A 23,491-nucleotide genomic window follows, 5' to 3' on the forward strand; every position below is an offset into this window, starting at 1 on the left:
CTTTGTTTTCGATCAGACTGCACACAGTCTCATAAGGTCCATCACTGAACCTTCGACTCACGTTGAACAGCCTCGTTGACGGCCTGCCTTGCAACTTCCACTGATTGACCCCTTATCTACACTCCAGAATGTCGTCAGACTCGCAACGACAACCGCCTGAAACAGATGATTGGCCTCAGACCAATGCGGAAGGAGACATCTGGTCGGGATACATATGGCCCGAGCACGTGGTAGACTGGTACGAGCATCTAGGTACTGAGTTCACCCCGAGCGCGCTTGAAGACGATGCCCGGGTAGAAGCGGTCGGTGCTACTAAACGCACGTCGCAGTCACTTGAGTGCGGAAAGGATTTGCAGGCCGACCAGGGAGTCGTCGAGGCTCGAAGACCGATCACCAGCCCTATATCAGATCCGAGAACTCGTGTCGGCGCTGGTTCTTCAGAAGCTGAATCAAGTCAAGATCAACAGAATCTTGGCTTGCTGACACTGTACCATGGCGGGGGGTCAATGGTTCCTCGCGACGATTGGCCTACGTCATCGGGGCCGATCCTGACTGAACACGGCTCTGGCTCTATCCGTCTGGACGAGCTGCACACGCAAGAGTGTTGGATATCGAGTTGATCACCGCTGTATAGTTTGCATGAAGATGTAATTACAAGGTGATCTATCGAAAGGGGATTGAAAAGGGCCAGTATATATATTGTTCAGGACAATAGGAGTTGGCGGCGAAGCGAGCGAGCGAGCGAGCGAGCGACAAAGCGACAAGCGGAAAGCGGAAAGCGGAAAGCGAGTGTTATAGCGACGCGCGCGTGCGCCGGACTCGAGTCGTACCAACTCCGGCGGAGTTGTTCAAGGAGCATATCGTATTGTATCACTTTGTATCAGCATTGTAGTATATAGTCTTTCATCTGATATTACATCTATATACCCTAGCCCTACGTTCTACATTACTCCCGGATATGTCCTCGCAGGTATACATCGAGCCGGTCTTCCCTGGAGCCTTCTCGACGCCTAACAGCGAGAAGCGACAAAGCAAGCGAGCTCGGCGAGAGATGACAAAGCGAGCGAGCGAGCGAGATGAAACACAGGGGAACAAAGGCGTGAAGAGTGGATGTGCTGTTGTCCCGCGTGATCTATTGTTGTGGAACAATAGGCGCGCGCGAGACAATGGATTCCGACAAAGAGATGGCCCTATCTGAAAGACCTCGACGACGCCGTTCGGAGACCACTAAGCGGAAGATCAGAGAAGCGGCATTGGGCCGAATCATGTCCCCCGAGGCGCGCGCTAAGATATCGGAACACACTGGAAATGGAAAGCGATATCGAGTCACACAGAAGAATGGGGGAACGTTTAGAGTCGATGGGGAACCAGTGACTTCCGTTACTGTACAGAGTCTCGAGAGGGTAGCTGCCATCACTAAAGCCGCCAAGAGTACCGTTTCGATCGCTCTCAGGGATAAGCAAGGTGTCGTCAAGAGAACTTTCAAGGTTGAGGATCTAGGTCTATCAAACCCGCCTCAGTCTGGCTGAGTCTTGTGTGCACACTATTGCAATCATATTTATGTGTTTGATGCAGATTATGCAACGAGTCCAGGACTTTGGATGAACTTCCTTGCCGGTTGGCATGATGGCAGCGTATTGATAGTTCCAAGTTGGTCGAAGTCCCGATGATATATCCTATGAGCGGAAATTCTTCGCACGATAAAATGTAGCCTCTATACCTCTCGAGATGTGCCCAACTTACGAGTCATTGTTGCATACCACACAGGACAAGCCGATGCCCCAAGTAAGGTTTGCCTCATTCATAAAGCACATGTATCTATTATAGGTGTCACGTGACGCGCGACCTACGGTGCGCGTCGCCTCGGGGTCCCGTTCGGAGACCCTCTCGGGGACTCTCTCGGAGACCTTTTAGGAGATGTTCTCGTAGACGTCTAACTAGTACCTTGTAGTAGTTAGACATCCGTTATTCTATAAGGCCTGGCAGCCGACCTGCCGGGTCTTGAGGTAATAAGGTCGCGGGACTGGGGAAAGGTAACGGTAGGCATAGCAATGTAATATCTGCAGCGAGTGAGCAAGACCGATCATTGTTTAGACGAAATGTCTCAGCTGACGATCGGCATGAAGCTCCTGAAGTTTCGGACTCGACGTCGGAGCACCTCCTCGTGCCTTCGACCTGGCAAGGCAAAGCGAGAAGAGAATCCAGTCCCCCGCGAGGATCAAGTGGCAACGTTCTCGAAACCACGATTGGAGCCAGAATCAAGAAGTCTAAGCAAAGAAACCCGACGTCTAAAGCGATAGTCAATCGTACCAGAGCAGGCAGTCTCGCCGCGTCGTCAACAGCTTGTTCGTTTGACCTTGTTAGGGTCGAAAGCGGTGAATTAGAACAGACGGACTCTTCGAACAGTATGGGACATACATGGCCACAATCGTTCGAACTCTCTGCCGTCAGCGAATGGAATTCTGCCGCTCCCAATCGTCCGGCAGGATCTCCACAGCCGGATTTCAAGGGGAGCGCAATAAAGGCAGATGGGACGAGGCAACCTTTCAAGTCGGCCGAGGCCTTGCATCAGGAACTTGTCCGCAATCTCTGCGAGGTGTTGTGTTCTGGAGGATCGATGTCAAATGAAGAGCGAAACCTCAAGGTGGAACGGAAGTATCGTGACATCGCCATCTACAAAAATCGTAGGACTCTGCAAGCACGTTTCCGGGAAGTGAAAAATTGGGTAGAAGAGTTGAGATCTGAGAGAAAAGACTGGTGGCATCCCCCTCTTAACCTACCGGAAGGTTCAGCAAAGGCAGAGAAGTTGAAGCAGACACCACCAGAACTTGTTTCTATCGTAGAGATCCGCTGGAAGCTCTGTGAGACCTGCTTCAAGAATAAAGGCGAGCTCTTGCCATCCCGCGCGAGCACAGGTGAAATTACATGCTATTGCGATGTGCCTTCGTGACTTTCCTGATTGTATAGTGTTGTGATAGTCTGTGAAACTGTTCAATGTTTCAACAAAGAAGTGAAATGTTTCTATTACGTATCTCTTTTATCGGTCTACGTGATTCATTGATCATATCAAACACGCTAATCTTTCCGGCAATCGAGTGCGCATATTGCTCGCACCTATACAGCTTTATCAAGCAGCGGTATGACTCACATCTCGCTGTTCAGGTCTCATTAGCGCAGCCTCTCTCGCCCGTTCTTGCTTATATAATGGTGGTATCGACATGTTTCCTCTGACATGCATACCCTTTGGCTCTACAGCAGATCTCGTCGGGAAAGTCATCCTTCAGGGCAAAGTTCAGCAAGGAACATATTTGGGATGTTTCCTGATGCGGCTGCATGCAATGTCAAGCTGGGGTTCTCCTTCCAATTCGGACCCCTAATAACCAACGTCAGATGTTCCATGAGTGCGACTGAGAATAATTGTGAGGTATTCCTTCGGAGGATTGGGTGAAAATTCCACCTTCCAGAAACAAGCGACTGTCTCAGCGAGGGGATGCACAATCCACAACATCTGCTGGCCATCAGCTATGCATGGTTGATGGGTCAAGCGCGAGCGCAATCAGAGATAGACAAGGTCTGTCGGCGCGACCAAGCGAACGCGCTTGTATGAATACGATGGCGCGGCCATACTCGGCGGTAGCGACAAGTTGAAACAGTCTGACTGGTCGCGTGACTGACGGTGACTGAGACGAGGTGGTTCCTTTGTCTTGCGTGTATCTGTGTATCTATATATACATGTAACCTGACAACGGCTGAAAATGCCTTGTGATCATACGCACAATGTGCCCTCTAGTAGTTAGGAAAAATTGTTACTGCCTTCCCAACAACATAATCTGACGCCACATTAATCCCGCCAACTGATCAATTCACACTTCCGCCGCTCGCTATGGCTGATCAAATTGAAGAGCGAAGATCTATGTACACAGTTGATCTCGACTTGAGAGGGGGCTTTTCTTTGTTTCCTGGTTTGGGCGAGATGTTGGTCGTAACGTACGCAGAAGATGGGAGTGGTAAAGCTATGGACCCTGAAACTCTCGCATCTTCAGACCGGCGTTCCAGTTCGAGCGATCGTACTACTACTGAAGCGCCTGAAGCTCTGAGCGAGGTATATCGCCAGCAAATACCTCGACTGACTACACCAGCGACCAGTCGGAAACTTATGAATGGACGGACCGTCGCAGCGATTTGCCATGGTAGGCTACGGAAACCCACGCCTCGAAGGAAAAGTTTCCTAAGTCCAGCGCGCAGTTCGGCTTCGAAGGGTCTCTCTGCCTCGTCGGAGGCTAGGTCCGGGACTCTTGAACAAGAAAGACCGGCAAGCGGCAGCGAATTGAAACTTGATTCTGCGATCAGCATGGGGACTCTTCCAGAGCAGTCTACCTCCAGCCAACAGACACATCACCATGTCAAATCGGCACAACACTGGCATGAGGAAGTGATTTCCAACTTCTGCAAGTTTATTTGCGCCAGTCGAACCAGTACAGCACAAACAGGCTCAGAGGGGCATCGAGAGGTACCAGCGGAAGCGGCAATCCTCTTACAGAGGCTCAAAGAGAAGGAACATTTCAGAGGCCGCACGGAGATACCAAGATGGTTCGAGCCATGGGTCTCGCATGCGAGATCCCGCGGTATCGCCTGGTGGCATCCCCCTCTTGATCCAGATTCGTCAGAAAATCCAGCGGTGGAGCTCCGGAAGATACCGACCGAATCGCTAAGTGCTGTAGAGCCGCAGTGGAGACTTTGCTATCGTTGCTTCGATATGAGCTATGAGCTCTTGTTATCGCGCGCCAGCACTCGCTGCGAGACCTGCTACTGCAAGGCACCGTCTTGACCCGTTCGATCTAGATCGGATCTATTGTGTACCTCTGTATGAGCGCGTATACTTTTTTGTCTGAAATGATACTGGTCCTCTTCGGCATTTCAGCGCTGGTAACGTCACATTTCCTACAGCCCACTGAGGTGAATTATTCATTGCTCGCTAGGGTCTACGAGTATGGCAGGCGAAGGCTCAGGGAACACGTCCCCTTGGTTCCAGTCCCGGATACTCGCTGGTATTTGGTCGCGACATCACTGACTGTCACTTGATCAGCCTAAACTATGAAATCGCATTGTCCATCACGATTGAGGTAATCACCCATAATCATAAAATATGACGCGATGCATCCTAAAGCAAATAGATCCACCAACTCGTCAAGCGGAAGGGATTACCACCTAGTTTCTTAGAACATGAAAGGCGGGACTCCAACTAGATTGAAAGCCGGAAATAAACGTCGCTGTGAGGAGCGCAACGATCACGGATTCAGATAGCCATCCTCGGCCATATCCTTCGATTCCCAGGACGCCTTGACGAGTTGTATTTTTCCGTCCAACTGAACAGTGAATAGTCTTTAGGTGTCCTTTACTGCACCTTCAGGGCTCTGATAATCATTGGACTCTAGCAACTCAACAGGTCGTGTGACAAACAAAGGTCGCATTTCGGTCGAGGGTTGTATTTTGGACGCCCGGTGACTGTCGGGCTTCCGACAAGCCGTGGTAGATGCGACACTGACTGAGGTATCATGGCAGGGATTGAGAAGGCCTTGCAATGTATGGGAACGATGAAGACGTTTGGTCTCTGGTTTCAGTGCTGCCTTGCTCTCTGTCGTAGTAGTCCTCTTCAGCTACATGGTCGATCACGTATGCTCATCGAGCATTGCTCAAGAGGAAGTCACCGATGTACCAGATAAGGGGACCTAAGGTACCTGGATACAGTATGGGTGTGGGATCATCGATAGGTGCGTCCTCACTGCGCCCTTTTTGCCAGCGGTCGCGGACGTGCTGCGATGCAATGCAATATGTTGGACAGCGCCAGCGATCGAAGACAGTGTAATGAAGTGAAGGTCTGCTATGTCGGATCGATTGTGTTATCAGATTATGCAGTAGGTGTAGAGTTGTTCATAGACGAAGAATGATCTGGACTTGAACGCCACTTGGATAGTCAACTCAACCTCGACTTGATCTGATTCAGATTGCGCTCATTCTTGAGTCCAGGCTCATCGACGCCCGTCTTTCTTGTCCATGCACACCGAATCGACTTACTTCAATTCTCCTTTCTTACATCCTGAGGCTGATAATGACGGCCACCATGATCTACGATTTACTATGGAGCTATGAACAGATCGAACAGACGAGTCGGACTGGAATCTCAGACGTCGAAACGAGAGGTCGAGCACGATGGCCGAACACGTCCGAAACCTCAAACCTAGCGCAGAGAGCGGGAGGCGGTTTCTCGCTGTCGACCGGAACCGAAAAAGTTAATCGAAATCACCATCGACGCTGCCTGCTGCCCGCTGGTCTTTTGGTTAATGGATATCGGTACCGGGATCCCCACAAAGCCCCAAAGTTCGAATGACACCCGGCAGCCTCCATTACCAAGGACTCTTACCTCTCGACTCCTACCTTTCACCCTGTCGCTGGATCGCTGGCTGGCCCGCTTGTACTCTGCTGTACGGGTCGCACTCGAGGTGCACAAGCGTTTCGGACCGTCCGAAGAATGGCAAACCACAGCGACGTTGCATTATTTTGCACGTGATCTGCTGGCACAAGTATACCCGGGACGGGGGGATGCGACGCGGATTCGAAAAGACAAGCGCTCGCCCGTCTGTTGACGTTGGGTCTTGTGCTTTGGGTCCGGCAGCCGGGGGGGGGAGCCACCAGAGCTTCAGATGTGGGGGAGACTGCGGGGGAGCCAGTTTCGCTCAGTTCGAAATCAACGTACCCCGAGGTCCCGCGCAGTGCGAGGTGGGATGTTGATTTCGAACGCGCGCAATTTCTCGAGGTAGGCGAGGTGAAACGATTTCGAACTCGCAGGACCGCAAGAGTGTTTTTCGCCAGCCAACCGAACACTTTTCACCGTCACCGTCATCGTTTTTTGTGCTGGGGCTACGTGGGGTTCATGGGGGAGAGGGGAATGAGTATAAGAACCCCACAGGACCAAGACGAGGTCGATTGTACGATGTCGTTGTGAGGTGATCTGGTCGTTTTTGCTTAAGTCCACGTTAACTCCGCCGAGTATCTTCGTGTTATCATTCATCGCATCATCGTGAGTCATGTGCCCAAGATCCTTATAACCTCAAAATCACGATCTCATCATTCCGACGTTCAATATCCAACTCACAACACATGCAACACATCTTCATTCTGACATCCGATAGTCGCTGTAGCATACAACATACAAGTATCAGGAGGAATACTCGACCTGAGCTTAGTTCTTGAAAAGGTGAGTTCATCGTTTCTGTTTGCGTCCTTTCTCGATCTCTCGATCTCTGGGCTGTGGGCTGTGGACGTGTGGTTTCGTGGAAGGGTCAAAGGATCAAAGGAAGGTCGAGCATCGAGCGAAGCGAATTCAGCATAGCTAGGAGATAACAGCACCAGCTAGCTGGCGAGAAGGATGGTAGACGGGACGTGACGACGTCGATTGGCCAAAGGCTGAAGGGAGAGCAGACGAGTGCTGTGCAGTGCAGTGCAGTGCTGTGAAACACGACGAAACACGAGATATCGAGATATGGAACGATGAGATGAGATGGAATGGGAAGGAAGACGTTCCATCAAAACCACCTTCAACCACCTTCAGCATCAGCACCAGCCGGGAGCAAGCGAGAAAGCGAGGAAGCGAGCAAGAGAGAGATAGAAGCCAGCCCTCTGTGGCCTCTGTCGGCATGCAGGACGCAATACGCAGCGTCGGAGCGTCCGGTGTGATCGATCACGAGATCACGAGATCCCAGATCCCAGACAAGCTAGAAGCTACAGTAGACGGGGATCATTCCGGGCTCCGAAAAGGAAGCCCAAGTCAAAGCTACGGCGGAGTTCTCGAGGCTGCGGAGTGGTCGTCTTGATAAGGATCATCAATACCGATTACCGAAATCGAGGCCGCCGGCACATCGCCATCGTCGATCGCTATCTCGATCAGGTGCATCAAAGATCAGGTGCATCAGGTGATGTGACCTCGCCCTCTCACACTCGCACTCGCACTCGCATGGGGAGGTGAAACGGAGAACGTAACGTGACTCGACTCGACTCGACTCGCGACTCGGCATGGCATGGCATGGCGTAGCGTGGTGTGGTGTGGTGTGGTCGTTTTTGGTTCTGGGTCGAAAGGATGTTGCTGTATATAATTGGGACTCAGCTTATCTCTTTCTTTGTCTTTCTTCCTCTTCTTCTCTTGATCTCTTGGATCTCTTGCTTCCCTTTACCTATCGCCTATCGCCTATCGTCACTTACCGACTCACCGCCAACTACCGTCAACTCACCGTCACCGTCACCCGTCAAACTTCTCGACTGTTTATCTCAATCGACCATATTTCGACCTTCCTTACATCTTCACATATCTGTTATCGCCCATCAACCTGCAACTATCGTCATCATCAACGACTACCCGCTGGCGACTTGTGACCGACGACGCTTCCTTTACACTCACTCTCCGCTCGATCATCGGTATCGTCCCCCGCATCGCTCGCTCTCGCACCCGCGTCACATCAACTCAGATCAAAGCAAGAAGCCCAAACCCACTGGTGAAGGACCTTCTCGATCGTTATCGTTATCTATCAAGACCTTTCGGGATTTCAAGCTCCGACTTGCCCAACTAGTCTTAGTCTTAGGAGGAGGGAATTATCAGGATTAGGATATAAGCACACGCTCGTTGCTTGTTGAGATATGAGCGTGAGTCTACCTTCAAGCCTGTCGCATCATAGAAAGCAGAGCACTGACGACCGATACGCTACGCTCGAACTCAATCTCGATTGTATACGATGACCCTCGTCCAAGAACAGATGGACGCTGTTACTTCCAAGATGGAGAATGTGAGTATCTAGTTTCCCTTCATAATCACCCAAGGTGAACACGAGGAAGAGAGCTGACGCATCCCGCTGTTTGCTATGCTACGCCGTTGCCCTCGCAGTTGTTGAAAGCCGGTGGGAACGTCTTGCCCTCGGCCTTGAGGCCTGATGGAGTTGCCGCGCAGAACGGGGGCAGTGGGACGTCCACCCCGCAGAGGTTGAGGAAGGATACCATGTGAGTCCGGCGTCGGGGTTCGAGCTTTGAGGCATGAGCTTCTCAGTGCGGTCACAAGTACTGACGTGGAGATGACTTGTTGGCGATAAAACGCTGCAGCGGCTACAAGACGACCGATTTCCCTCAGAAGGACCAACAACGCACCGAGGTCGAGAGGATCGTCCTCCAGCTCGGATTCATCCCCCAGCCCTTGATCGCGGGGGAAGTCAACTGGTACTACCAATCCCTGGGGATCGACAACACGTACTTTTTGAACGAATCCCCGACGGTGATCGCCGAGGCTATCCTCTCGCTCTATGCGGCCAAGGTCTTGGCGTACACGAAACATGATCCCAACAGGTTGACTATCGATTTGGAGAATGTGACTACCGAGGAGATGAGCAAGGCTACGGGCGGGAAGAAGAAGGAAGGTGCGGTTTGGATTCATACGAGTCAGCCGGGTATCAGTGCGGTCGAGGGCCCCGGGGCCGAGGTCGAGAAGAAGTGAGTGTCGTCGTCGCGTCCGAACTGGAATGTGACTAAGAGCTAATGACATTGACCTCGCGGTCCACCTTCGGTAGGATCGACGAAAACTACCTGAACAACTCGACCATCGACAAGGCTTACCGACTCGAGACCTACCGATCGACCGGGGCCATCTCCTCGGCTTCGCGTCAACAACTCCGATGCTACTTCCTGCAACGATGCGTCTTTCCCGAGGGTAACCCGCCCTCGCTCGACTCGGACAAGCCGGTCGACATCAAGACCGTCTCGGACAGGTCGTTCTTGGAAAAGGCCTCGGACAAGACGCTCGAGATCTATCAGCATGTCATGGACCAGGTCAGGAAGAGGAGCGGGCCCGTAATCGAGTTGTTCGAGGTCGAGGAGAGTAGGGAGAGGAGGGTCGTCATCGGTTACAAGATGGGCGGGACCAAGCAGTTCTTTTCGGCCCTGTCGGATCTTTACCACTTTTACGGTCTCTAGTGAGTCGTGCTTCGAGGCACTGGATATCTGCATAAGGGGTCGGTGCTAATGCAAGATTGGTACCCGGTAGCTCGGCTCGAAAGTACGTCGAGCAGTTCTCGAACGGGATCACCATCATCTCGATGTACCTCAACCCGGTTCCCAACTCGCGAGCGCCTCCCATCGAGCACTCGATCCATCAGGTCATCAAGGAGACCTCGCTGCTGTACTGTCTGCCCCACAACCCGTTCTTCTCTGTCAAGGCCAACCCGGATCGGGACCACGCGGTGCAAGAGGCCACGTACGCGTATGTCGGGTGGATCTTTGCTCAGCACTTTTGTAACCGTCTTGGGGCGAGTTATATCGCTTTGAAGAACCGTAAGTTCTGGGACGTTGGTTGTTCGTGTTGTAGCCGGTACTGACGTGCCATCGCCGCCCGCCAGTCCTGGACGAGAACAACCCGTCCCACGCCGAGGCTCTGCAGAGCATCAAGACCAGACTCCGTGACGAGACCTTTACCCGGCAATTCATCCAGGAGACCTTGCAAAACTACCCCGAGCTCGTCAGGATGTGCTACATCAACTTCGCTATGACCCACTACCCGGCCTTGGACGAAGCCAGCCAGCTCACCCCGACGCTCAGTTTCCAACGACTCAAGACCGAGCAACCGTTGGAGGAGGCCGAGCTCGTCAGGGAGATCCGAAAGCGATGCAATGACGAAGAGGCCCAGATCCTCGAGGCCTTGTTGGTCTTCAACAAGCACGTGCTCAAGACCAACTTTTACCAGCCGACCAAGGTCGCCCTCTCGTTCCGACTCAAGCCGGATTTCTTGCCCCAGATCGAGTACCCCTTGACGCCGTTCGGGATCTTCTTCGTCGTCGGATCCGACTTCCGTGGATTCCACGTTCGATTCAAGGACGTCGCTCGAGGTGGTGTTCGAGTCGTGCGATCGCGAGGCAGGGAGGACTATGCCAAGAACGCCAGGACCTTGTTCGACGAGGCCTACGCTTTGGCCAGCACCCAGCAGAAGAAGTGAGTTCCGAATCGCACGAAGGTCGGTTGCTTGGCTTGCTGACCCTGACTCGGTGCACCGCAGAAACTGCCTCATCGTCGAAGGCGGTGCCAAGGCGGCCATCTTGCCCAACCTCGACGCCAACTTTACCTTGTGCTTCGAAAACTTTGTCGACGCCGTCATCGACTTGCTCATTCCCGGTCAATCGCCCGGCATCAAGGAGAAGATTGTCGATCTGTCCGGACGCAAGGACCCGGAGGTCTTGTTCTTCGGTCCCGATGAGAACACTGCCGGCCTCATGGACTGGGCTTGTTTCCACGCTCGAAAGAGGAACGCCCCGTGGTGGAAGGTGAGTTGGGTCGTCCTGGGTGATCGATGATCGGCTTGCTAACATAGGTCGTCCGTCTCGACAGTCCTTCACCACCGGAAAGAGTGCTTCGGCTCTCGGTGGTATCCCTCACGACGTGTACGGCATGACCTCATTGTCCGTCCGACAATACTTGCTCGGTCTTTACCGAACGCACGGTCTTACGGAGAAGAACGTCACCAAGGTTCAGATCGGAGGACCCGACGGTGATCTCGGTTCGAACGAGATCTTATTGAGCAACGACAAGACTGTGTGAGTGGATGTCTTTGACCGTTCAGTGTCGAGACGTATACTCAATCTGGCCCGCCTGCTCGACAGCGCTATCGTCGACGGAAGTGGAGTCCTGCACGACCCCAACGGTATCGACCGAAGCGAGCTCACTCGTCTCGCCAAGGCTCGACAGACCGTTTCGAACGTCGACCGAGCCAAGATTGGACCCGGTGGATACCTCATCCTGCTCGAGGACAAGGGATTCGTTTTGCCTTGTGAGTGCCTATCGTGCGTGGAAGTCGGTTCTGGTCAGCGCTAAACAGGGCATTGTCCTCGCGATTACAGCCGGCGAGGTCATTGCCGATGGCTTGACCTTTAGGAACACCGCCCACCTCCGTTTCAAGGCCGACATGTTTGTGCCTTGTGGAGGTCGACCCCAGGCCATCAACTTGTCCAACGTCAACCAGCTCTTCGACGCCGAGGGCAAGTGCCACTTCAAGTACATTGTCGAGGGAGCCAACTTGTTCATTACCCAAGAGGCCCGTGAGCGACTCGAATCCAAGGGGATCGAGCTCTACAAGGACTCGAGCGCCAACAAGGGAGGAGTCACCTCGAGCTCGCAAGAAGTCTTGGCCGGTCTCGCCCTCAACGACGAGGAGTACATTGCCAACATGCTCTTCAAGGACGGCGCGCCTACGCCCTTCTACGAGGCTTACGTCAAGGACATCCAGGCATTGATCGCCCGTAACGCCTCGGCCGAATTTGTCGCGCTCAACAAGGAGTACGCTCGACACAACGGCAAGGTCTTGCGAACCAGGATCGCCGATGAACTCGCCAGCGCTCTCAACAACCTTCAAGCCGAGCTCGAGACCAGTGCTCTGTACGAGCAAGTCGAAAGCCGCAAGAACGTGTTGGCCAGGGCGTTCCCCAAGACCTTGATCGACTTTGTCGGCCTCGACAAGTTGCTCGAACGTCTCCCTGAGCCGGTGAGTCAGAGATCGTTTGGTGTTTGAATCGATGTGCCGGGCTAACGATTTCCTTTCGCTCGCTTCAGTACCTTCGTGCTCTCTGGAGTGTCAAGATCGCCTCCGACTTTGTCTTCTCCAAGGGTCTCGGAGCTAGTCAGGTCGACTTTTTCCTCTTCTTCTCGTCATTGTCTTCGTGATCTCTGGCGCAGTTTCTCTATCTACCTTTCTCGTCTCGTTTCCGTTATTAGCATTCCGACACATCATCTTCCTCTCTTACAGTCAACATCAGTCCGTCATACAATCATCGTCAGCACATTTATAAAAAGCATTTGTACTCCTTTCCATCATCTATCCTATGCTCATTGCGTCATCGTACTTGTCTATCAGAGCTGACGGCTGCGGACTAGAATGATCGAAATGAAATGGCGGTGAAGTATGTACAGAGGTACAACGGGTGTCGGGAAAGGGTACTCATATATACAAAAAGCTAAGATCAGGCAAAGGCGTTTCACCAGTAGCAGGCATCCTTGTTCGGTTCCTTTCCAGTCCATCCGCACGATTGAGTCGATATGGAGGGGGTCTCGGGGTGGATCATGTAGGCCATGTTCTGCTCGAGCTGTTCGATCGTAAGTTGAGCGGCGAAACCGTTCTTCTCCACCTGAGGATCGCCGATGTTCATGCCGAGGGTCACAGTGCGGTCCTTTTCGTCGGCGCACTTGACTTGTTGGCCGTTCTCACCGGTACACTGGCGGACGTTGGTGACAACGTACGTGGTGTCCTTTCGGATGAGGTTCTCGTCGGTAGAATCCTTGGTCTGGACCAGCATCAGGTTGGAGAACGGCGCGGCAGCATCGAGGGCGATGGATATGCCGTGGACAGCGTCGTCCTTGAAGATCCGCTTGACCGGTCTTTGTCCCGATACCATGCCGAACAAGACCAACAGCTGATCATCTCGAGCCGTGTCCTGCGTAATGTTCTCGGGCAACTGGTATTCCTTCAGCCTCTGCTTGACCTGGGGCAGATCAAGAGTGCTCAGGATGGCGCTCTTCCACAACTGGTTGTTGTTGGTCGAGTTGGCGTCAGCATCCTTCCAGCTCGTGTTGACAAGCAAGGGGTGGGACCCGGGCCAGAGGTTGACCGTGGCGTAAAGATCCTGCTCATGCCTGAGAGCTTTCATGCTGTGAGCACGAGAGGTGTCCTCACCGCTAACGATCTTGGCCCATTCTTCGGGATTGGTCGTCTCGATCTTGTAACCGGTATTGTTGGCCATAAAGTTCTGAATAGCGGTCCACTCATGTCTGATGTAGAACTGAGCTTCACAGACCTCGGAAAGTCGGCGACGAAGACTCTTTTCCTCGCCTGTTCGATATCGCGCTTCAGCACAGGGGCTTCGATCATTGACCGCGCATTATTACGCCTACTCACCGACATTAGCCGCCTCGCTCAAGCTATAGTCACTGGCGATAGAAAGAGCGCCTCGCCAGATGAACTTGTCATCTACAGCGGTGGCTTTAGCCATCGCGGCGTTCAGTTTGGAGGTTGCCGAAGCGATGGCCAAGCTGGCCGAGGCTTCGGGGGGGATGAACGTGCTGACCATGGTCTGGGTTACAACGCTAGGGTTACCAGTGGCGTTGACGGTCTGAGTGATTAGGTTGGTCTTGATGACCGTGGTAGTCGGAACCGGGGCGTATGATGATCGATCGCAGGATAGCGTCACACCTTGGCCGTCTACGATCGGCTGCGTCGTACCAGGTGCGACGACCTGGGTGCATGGTGCGCCGGCAGCGGCCGTAACGACGCCAATGTTGACCGCTGGCTGAGCATTATTAGTAGCGGTGGGAGCATTCGGAATCGTAACCGTAGTCACAGGCTGGGGGGCGGCTGATAAGAGAGAAATGATGAGAGTTCGAATGACTCGTGAAAATCATCTCGCTCAACCCACCTCGGGCCAAAGCGGCAAGGGCCAGGAAAACAGTGGATTGAAGGAGCATTGGTGGAAAGGACGATGAGGTGAAAGAGCGTGGTGCTAAGTGAGAGCGTGTTCAAACAATGTTCAAAGCTGGTGCAACATACGGTCGAAGACTTACCTCGAGTAGCTGGTATTTGCCGCCTCTTATAATCGTTACAGCCGGCCTCTCTGTTTCAGAGCTTGTCTCAGGGGTTTCTGCGAATCCTTTGTGTCCCTGTTTCACGCGCCTGGGATCAAACGCGGAGTCAACGTGAAACGCGCGAGTTCCGGCCGCGACGGGCGACTGGACCCTATCGTACCGGCTGACTGATCTTGCGCCAAGCGGCTTCAGACTGCCCGCGTTGGGTGCCAAGCATGGATGGCATGATTATATCTATGTTACAAGCGAGAAACGGCTGAGACTCAATCGACAAGCCGGTAACGTTGCCGGCACAGCCATTCTGAATGGTCGACAAGCCGTCATAGCACTCAAACACGATCTGGGGTACCTTGCAACTTGTCATCGAGTGACAAGTTCGAGTTGACCCCATTTAGCTCAAGACCCATCGATGCAAGCGATATATGACGATGCAGCAGGCTTCGCGATGGGTCAATTCCCGAACCTGTCATGTGGTCGATCTTGAACCGATGGAGTAGAACTCGGTAGTACTAATAGATGAGAGTGACTTGATGACGGTCCCGTCATTAAGCAGATCGAAGTACTCGTGTGACGATACTAGCTTTTTGAAAACGAGCCTCTCAAGCTGCTCAGCACACAGCACAGAGCGGAACGCTTCCTTCGCATCGCCGTGGGAAACATCATGGTGGATCACAATGGTTTTGACGTCGGTTCCAAGCACGGCCAGGAATTGGTACGTCTGGTATCTTCGGACGTCTCCGCCTCTATCCGGCCTTTCCAGTACGGAAGCCGTGATTTCATGTGGACCGATTTCATGAATTTCAACTTGGTGAGGCCCCGACATGACGATTGGAGGAATTTCACCTGGAATAAGGGTATCACTTGGGATGGAGGAATAGTGTTGTAGGGGGCCAGCAGGACGTATGATCAAGGACGAAGATCCCGGTCTTTATACAACGACATCGATATGTCCCGCTATTCAGGTTTTCCAAACACAAGTTTGAGAACCCTGGCCGAGCGGTCTATAGTCTGACATAAGACAAAGGAAGTCGAAGACTTCAAGCGAAGTACCGAAGCTATGTGGACGCCCTTCCACTCCTGGCAGAATCATCAAAGAGGCGTTTGTACGGACGAAAGAACAGCGCGAACTTGCGGCTCCAACCAGGACTAGGCAGGCCGGCTTTGACTCGCTAGACGGTGTGGTCAAAGGATGGAAAAATGCAGCGACGATTAATATTCATGCAACCCCTCCATAGCATGCGAACACATCGTCTTATCAGTTCAACAGTGTCACGGGAGAGAGGGAAAATGAAGCAGCCCACGAGGGTATTCATGATATATCGCACACTATAGTGTTACTACGGGTCTGACAAATATTTGAGGTTGACAAATTATCAGAAGCGTGACTTAAGGTTTTCTAAGGGTAAGTGTCGTTGTAAATATGTAGAGTCGATACTCGCCATCCCGGATGATGCTCTAACACATCGTAACAAAAAACCCACATCTAAGGAAACTAAACACCTGTACTCGTACACCGTACAGAAACCCTCTATACATGCGTCTGCTATATGCTTGTCTTTGGCATTGTATTGTTTATCGGAGTCGTTGTTATCATATACTGTGCCGTTACATAACTATTATTTGGGATCTATCGTCAAGATTCATCCCCAACCGAGCTCGCATCTCTATACCCACGGCTGCTTCGCCGTGCCGTCTCTATATACAGCCTATTACGCAGTCGCTGGACCCGTGTACTGAGAAGCCTTCTTGTTGCCTGACAACTGTATTCCTTTGTTGCATATATAAAAGCACACACACTCGAAGTAAGGATACATATAGACGTATCATAGCAAGGGTAGCAGGCGGGTTAACGATGTTTCGGTTAACGATGTTTCATGCATTGCCATCCAAGCATTCCACACAATCTTTCTCAGCAAAGGAAAGGCAACGGTTCACACTCACTACAGGACTTTGCGTTGAGTACTCTGAATGTCATACGCTCAGCAACAATCAGAGATGGAAGGGGCTATAGAAACAGATGCTGAGGGATGTGAGGTATCATATAGATCAGACACGCATTTGCAAATGGATCTAAGTGCCTATCTCACGTATTCTGATCAGGATGAGAGTTTGATACAGCTGCCGGAAGCAGGGAATCATATGTACAACCAACAGTTACATCAAGTATTGAGAGAGTCCTGTCATTCATCGAATGGTCAGGTTCAGAATCTTAGGAAAGCTAGAAATCAGGACTGGCTACAGCGGTATGATGGCGAAACAAATGGCTCTGTGACAGTGCAGACCACCAATCTGGACAATTCGGACCCGATACTTATGGATGAAGCGCTTGCCTCTAGCAACCTTGTAATCACCGAAGCTGTCTCTTCTGAATACCTGGAGCTGTCTGATGTCAGCAAGATACGCCCAGCAGAGACTAGGCAGAAATTGTATGATAGCAATCTGCACTTTGGTCACCAAGCAGAAAGACGCATTGCCGAGCAAGGCAAATTCACTCCATTGAAGTGCAACGAGAAGAGCTCACCACATGGTCCTTGCGCACGGCTCTATCGTGTTGAACGGATTGATGAGACAAGGTTTGACTTGGAAGGAAAGTCCATGTATTATGCTCTGATCAGGACAAACTTAAATGTCAGGACTATCACTGGGATTGGCAAAAAGGCATTAGGACGTGCTCAATGTAACACGTACGTTGAATGGGGTGAATGGAAGATCATGTATCTAGGAAGAGAAACTCCTAGAGGTCATGCAGACCAGGCTGAGAAGGGATACAGTGATACTCTAGCCACATCCAGCCTGTTTCAGACAGACTACAACAAGTCATGGCCAAGTCATGACCAAAAAAGTAGCCATAATCAGTCAAGCCAAACATGTGATCTTGGCAAGAGTCTCAGCTTGAGCGATGAGAGCCCTTGCATAAGCCTGGAACTCCCGGCAGAACACGGTTCTAGATCAACCTATACTGTTCAGCACACAACTAGACCTCTGCTATCGTCTTTCCAACCAGATATAAATGGCAATGGGCAAGCAACAACACTGAAAGCCAAAAGGCGGGCAGGTCGTCCAGTCTCGCTAGCTACTAGGATGAAGATGCAGGAGAGACTTCTCCACCATGCTGTCTCTGACACAACCCGTGCAAATCAATCACTCAGTTCTACAAATGCAAAATTGTACCTTGTGAAACGAGCAGATGGGACCGACTTTGAGTATGAAGAACAGGTAGTGAGCTGTGCTATCGTACGGACTCTGCCTGCTGTATGCAAGTTCCTTCATTGCTCTCCTGCAGGTCTTTGGCAAGCTTTGCACCGGAAGAGCAAAACAAGGGGTATCGTAAAGAAAGAGTGGATAGTAGAAGATCAAGGTAAAGCCAGCATTTCTGCTTGAAAGGGATATGTAGTCTTTTTATACGATTGACTAGTCTTCTTGACTACTGTATATGGTCATTATACATAGAGGTATCTGCACGGGTTCATCTGTGGTCTGAACATGTCGAGATATCAGTTCGCGACGGCAAAAGAACGCTGATGAGACTGGGTGACCAACATCACGTGTGCACATATCGCGCAGGGTCTATCTGGTCTTCAGAGCGGTCGAGGGATCTGACCGTAACAGCGTCAATAACGTCGAGAAGGAAGGAGCCGGTATCTCACTGGCAAGACATGGATTTGCCTCTACGTGGACCGGCTCAGCTCTGCCAATCAAGCGACAGATTTGACAAAGCAAAAGCCTTTAGCGGCGGAGCATGCTCTCCCTTTGATGTTCAGATCGACCCGAGGTGACTACTGCAGTACCTCGAGTGAATAGCTTTGTGCAGAATGCAAGAGACAGATCACTGGCTTAGGTCGACTGCTGAAAGCCACAGCCCCAAGTTCAAGCTTTCAGGTTTCCCGTTGACAACGTGAACGTGCTGCAATTCGAAACAAGATCTGCTTGTTAGAGCAATCGAATTAGCTTCCGGCCAAGTAAGCCATGTATCAGCGCGACCGGTGTTTCAGGATAGACAAAGGAGCCCATTGCGCTGGCTGAGCCTGCAGCGAGAGATCGTCGTGATGGCAACATCCCCTGCTGCCATGGGATCCTTCTCCGTGCGCCGACCACTGTCCCAAGCTTGATGGGCATGCAAGAGTTGCGTTCCGGCCGCGCTCGGTGCTCACTTGCGCTATCAATGTATGGTGTCATTAGATCTTGTCGCGTCTCCTCTCATCACGCTGGTGGGCTGTAACAGCGGTCACGATGGTTTTTGACCGTATCTCTGGATTCATCTCGGTGATAGATCATGCTGTATCGATCACAGCAATCGGTACATATGTATCCTTCGATCAGGCATGTTTGAAAGCTATTTGCGCTTAGGGTTTCAGATATTCCCGTTCACGACACGCTATACCCTGTGTTAGCCACTCGATAGAAACTGCATTGACGTCTCTTGCCCCATGAATCTGAACTTTGCAGACGATCCTCCCTCTTCCTACCTCGTGTGTATCGGGACGTCAAGATCTGCCCCAAGCACGTTTCGTGCCACAGGCCTTACAGCGCGCCATGTGTACAGATAAGAAAATCACGTATTTCGGAATCAAACTATGGTTCCACTACCTGAATGACAACGATTTATCTCCTACGTAAGCAATGTCCAAACTTACTTGTCCTCAATCGCATCTTGCTTTGTCTTGTCTGCCATTCGATCCCAGGTTCCGCTCATGCTGATTCGAAGCTTGGCCAGGGCTCGTTTTGGCCAAGTCGCCTTGAGTGCCAACTTTGCCCCTTCAGCATCACTCCGTTGACGCCTGGAATTGTCAGTCCCGTCTTGGGTTGCACGACTTTCGTAGGTGATGTGGTAGTGCTGAGGACTGCCTTGGTAAGTCTCGTCGTACACCTGAGTCTTAGTGACGGTAATTGGACCTCCATCTTCGGGATTCTCGATGATGTGGACGTCGTGTACGGGTGTCTCGCGGGTGGCGCAGATGTCGCGGTGAACGGATACTTTGGGGGCGGTCATTTTCATCGAGAAGTTGAGGTCTTCGGGAAGAGGATTGGAACACAGACATCAACCCATTTGGTCGCCTCGATCCGGGTTGACGGGTATCACCCATCGTATAAGGACTGGGTCCATAGGGCCTCTTACGGAATCGAAGCACGCCTTCAGGAGAAGGACAAAGGGAGACAAATCGTGACGTCAAGCGTGACAAGACGAAAGGGATGAGCTTAGCAAACGTTTTCGGCACATCATCATACCTTTGATCCCTGATACGACATTGCACGCCATCGGACCTCACATTCAAGCTCTTCAACGCAGATCGGTCACGGCCAGGCTTCCTATCGTGTCGAGACCTCTGTCACCTGGCCCTGAGCGGCGGCGCTCGTTCCAATAAGAGAGCTGAACAGGATCTTGTGTCGCCTCTGCAAGCGCTTGTCAACGATTCACCTGGTACTCGTGCCGAATCACAGCTGCTAAACCCTATGGTCAGGAGGAAACATATGTATCTTGTCCCATGCTCTGCAAGAAGACATCATGTCGAGACTCATACGGCCCCTGCCGGCTTTGTTGCATAGATATTGTAGAACCCCGTTTCGTGGACAAAATGCCCACTGAACGCGGACGGCATGTACCGCCCATATCGCAAGCTTCAAATGTATCTGCAGTCTATGAAGCACATTTCGAAGGTCGCCTTAAATCACAGTCAGGGATCAAGATTTTCATTTCAAAATATCAACCGTTCGGTTCCGCAAGTCGATAGTTTTGATATCATCTAACGTTGTCCAATACAGTTCGTACCGCGGTAGTCACGCTTGCTAGAAAGCTCGGTGTGTCATCGACTTTGGAGTCTGAGGATTCACAAGAAGGATCTGCAGGACCATTCGGCATGCATGTAGACCGTGAAGAAGGAGCAGACGGCTCTTGTTGCGCTTGGCCCGGTCGAAGGTCGATCAGCTCTTTGACGGCGATGGTCAGGTAATGATCGAATTGGCGGCGGGTCAGCCATTCATCAACCTGAGAAACATCGTCAAAATCGGAGTTGACGATGAGGAGCACTCGATGTCCTTCAAATTCCCTGAGGATCGTCAGAGTATGAAATCCTCCTCCTCCGAGAACGAGTTCTAATTGATATCTTCCAGGATCGTCGGGATCCATCTCGCCACGGTCAGTCAGATCGCATGTGGCTTCGGGAGATGGTCTCACCCTCCTACAGACTGGAGTTCTGGCCATGGTGTTGAGCAACGGAAGTAAATCGTGAGTCGAGACTAGTCCAAGCGCGGCGATTCTCGCACACAATTTTGGCCGACCAGATCAGATCACTCTGGAGGCTTTATAGTCGCACATAGCAATGAGATTGACCGAACTTAGCGTGATCACGTCAATTATGCTTGTAAAGGGATAAAAGAAGGTGATGTCGCGAAGGGGGGGAAAGGGAGACATGGCGAGCTTCCTCATGTCGTGACTGCAGTGGAGTATCATTCGGCATCATCGTACGTACGTCCTGACTTGTAGCACCAGGACCCCCATCGTAATCGTGAAGTGATCCGGGTGGGATCAGAGCTGGTGGCTTTGCTCGATCGTGAGGGCAAGGTAGCCGCAGTGGCGGCATCAGGGTTTGCGGCGCGGCTTCGATCTTGTATCTTGCTGATCTGCGAGCTTCTTGAGTCGTGAATATCAGAGATCACAAAGGAAAGGTCGGACGATACCAGCCGACTCCACCAGGTCCGCTTCTCCATGTCGTCAAATGACGCGCTTAGGGTTCAGAGATCGTCATCTGATGACATGTCGATTACGTGCTTCAAGCGCTGGTCGCTGACGCGCAAAACCTGTAAGCCAACTTTCGAGACCGGATGATCAGCGATCAGCGATCAGCAGTCCATATCATGACATGAGGTAGATGGACGATCCGGCTCGAAAAGACAATCAGGTGATTTGCCCGATGGCTGACACTGTTCAGTTTGGTCAGGACTGATGCGAAGCGATCTCTCGGACTGGAATTTGAACGGTCTTACGGTGACCTTGTGCCCGACCGAGACACAGATTTATGTGGAGAGAGTCGCAAGAGAAGCACAACTGTTCTTGGCAGCTTAACGGAATTGCGCCGATAAATTTATCGATAAAACAGCCTCGTCATAGTTGTTGTCGTCTGTTCCCCCAGGTTCAATACCACACTGACTTGTCCAAAGTGAGACCTGCTGACTGATGATCCTGATTGGTCAGATGATTCTACGCTTCTACAAGATCACACGGCTGGACATCGTTAGGAAAAGGGAAATTAACCATTATGCGTGTCTTATCGTCTCAAGCGCAAATTTAGACATGTCTAGAGAGCTGTGGTTCATTGACTTTGTCGAACGCGATCAGTCCCCGGTACACACATCATCATTCTAATTCCAATCTTTCACTGCATGCGTGATATTGGACTTCGCTACATGCTGTCTACAACAGGATTCAAGATTCATTGAAACGGGATCCATCGATCAAAGATGCCACACCTTGTCGAAGAATTAGGTGGCGCACAAGTACGTGTAGATAGATCACGTGCTCATTCCACGAAGAGTGTTTACCAGAGACGATATGTCACCTGTAACAGCACTTGAGCCGCCTCGGTCACGATCCGATGAATCATCCGGCCCGTCTGTGCGCTGAGAAGAAGGTCCGGAGGGTTCTTGCTGCCCTTGCACAGAAAGCCCTTGAAATTCGATCAGCTGTTTGATAGCGATAGCTAACGAGGCTCTAACGTGCTCTTTGTCCATCCAGACGAAAAGATCGATGGTCTCATCATTCAATCCACGTGTGAATTCGATGGCCACCAGGTATGGTAAGAAGTCCTTGTCATAAGCTTCCGTGACAGAACGACCGCCAAGATCAATTTTTATGTTATGTCTGTAGGGTTTGAATGAATCCCTCGTGCCATAATAGCTTAGTGTGGCTTTTGTCTGTGCATCGATTGGTAAGTAATCGAAATGAATTCTCCAGGAGTATCCTCAAGCAGATTAGCATCGTGTGTAATTTGGATAATGCTTCCAGATGTCGACATTGTATTGGCTAGAGGATGTCCGCCGAAGGAAATTCGATAGAACCGTGCAATAGTATTTGATTTACAGTAAGTACTGTACAGTCACACCCAGTATGTCCGCCTGCAAGAAGTGGTGTATACTGCATATATACGTTGTCTGAAATGGAGTACGTTCTTGCCGAGTTGCGGATCAAGACCAGATTTCCCTCCTTTCACGTAGTGAACAAAGTCATCTGGATTTACCTGCTGCTGCTGCTGCTGCTGCGTCCAGGTTCTCATTTTCACGCCATAAGGCGAAGTCCTGATGTTCGGCGCTATCACGCCATTGCACCCTTTGATCAATCTATCGAAAGGCTTTGTCAAAGGCCATTGAGCTATGTCGTCGTGCTTGAACGACAGAATATCCCCAATGAATCGTAGGATTCCCCCAACATTCGCTATCTTTGCCACACAAAAGCCACCCGCACGTGACCAGGTGAAACGAGGCCGGCGAGGGTTTCGTCACATGCCCATTCAAGTGTTGGATATCGAGTTGATCACCGTTGTATAGTTTGCATGAGGATAAAATATACAAGAGGGGATCATGAAATCAGACCAGAATGGTCTGCTATATATATTATTCTGGTAGGTGGCAAGGTGCTGCGGTTTGCGGTTTGCGGTCTGCGGTTTGCGGTCGCAAGTTGCGGTTTGCGGTCGCAACTTGCGGTTGTGGTCGCAACTTGCGACAGTGGTCGCAGATTGCTAAGCGAGTCGCAGATCGCTAAGCGAGAACAAAAGGAAAGGTGCGAAGAGTGGATGTGCTTTATTGTTCCATGCGGTCTATTGTTCTGGGAGAACAATAGACGTGCGGG

The 23,491-nt window shown here is 51.5% G+C and overlaps 5 protein-coding genes across 5 annotated transcripts; 4 read left to right on the forward strand and 1 right to left on the reverse strand.

Moving 5' to 3' along the window:
- Positions 1-128: 128 nt before the first annotated feature.
- On the forward strand, positions 129-3,377 carry HD553DRAFT_326319 (uncharacterized protein; the record flags this gene model as incomplete). Its single annotated transcript, XM_046181692.1, has 5 exons — positions 129-615; positions 1,153-1,519; positions 1,712-1,785; positions 2,109-2,915; positions 3,256-3,377. 5 exons carry the CDS (start codon positions 129-131, stop codon positions 3,375-3,377), a joined length of 1,857 nt encoding a protein of 618 aa, XP_046033776.1.
- Positions 3,378-3,883: 506 nt separating this feature from the next.
- Positions 3,884-5,246, forward strand: HD553DRAFT_326320 (uncharacterized protein; the record flags this gene model as incomplete). The annotated part of the gene is made up of 3 exons (XM_046181693.1): positions 3,884-4,678; positions 4,980-5,123; positions 5,175-5,246. 3 exons carry the CDS (start codon positions 3,884-3,886, stop codon positions 5,244-5,246), a joined length of 1,011 nt encoding a protein of 336 aa, XP_046033777.1.
- A 3,267-nt stretch (positions 5,247-8,513) lies between these two features.
- HD553DRAFT_127817 (glutamate dehydrogenase) lies at positions 8,514-12,834 on the forward strand. The gene is made up of 12 exons (XM_046176561.1): positions 8,514-8,694; positions 8,805-8,834; positions 8,933-9,045; positions 9,145-9,528; positions 9,606-10,007; positions 10,079-10,365; positions 10,431-11,019; positions 11,084-11,348; positions 11,413-11,618; positions 11,685-11,851; positions 11,922-12,562; positions 12,631-12,834. The coding sequence occupies exons 1-12, from the start codon at positions 8,689-8,691 to the stop codon at positions 12,739-12,741; spliced, it is 3,201 nt and encodes a 1,066-aa protein (XP_046033778.1). The 5' UTR covers positions 8,514-8,688; the 3' UTR covers positions 12,742-12,834.
- Positions 12,835-13,052: 218 nt separating this feature from the next.
- HD553DRAFT_345346 (uncharacterized protein) lies at positions 13,053-14,535 on the reverse strand (the record flags this gene model as incomplete). Its single annotated transcript, XM_046183085.1, has 3 exons — positions 13,053-13,903; positions 13,970-14,425; positions 14,487-14,535. 3 exons carry the CDS (start codon positions 14,533-14,535, stop codon positions 13,053-13,055), a joined length of 1,356 nt encoding a protein of 451 aa, XP_046033779.1.
- Positions 14,536-16,647: 2,112 nt separating this feature from the next.
- Positions 16,648-22,012, forward strand: HD553DRAFT_326324 (uncharacterized protein; the record flags this gene model as incomplete). The annotated part of the gene is made up of 17 exons (XM_046181694.1): positions 16,648-17,871; positions 17,914-18,010; positions 18,103-18,424; positions 18,587-18,611; positions 18,832-18,915; positions 19,099-19,265; positions 19,414-19,501; positions 19,927-20,106; positions 20,206-20,323; positions 20,413-20,596; positions 20,761-20,785; positions 20,835-20,875; positions 21,090-21,111; positions 21,134-21,200; positions 21,425-21,449; positions 21,758-21,806; positions 21,842-22,012. 17 exons carry the CDS (start codon positions 16,648-16,650, stop codon positions 22,010-22,012), a joined length of 2,889 nt encoding a protein of 962 aa, XP_046033780.1.
- Between the last annotated feature and the right edge of the window lie 1,479 nt (positions 22,013-23,491).

Source organism: Filobasidium floriforme, assembly GCF_021052385.1.
Source record: "Filobasidium floriforme strain CBS 6241 chromosome Unknown HD553scaffold_23, whole genome shotgun sequence".
Classification (NCBI taxonomy): Eukaryota; Fungi; Basidiomycota; class Tremellomycetes; order Filobasidiales; family Filobasidiaceae; genus Filobasidium; species Filobasidium floriforme.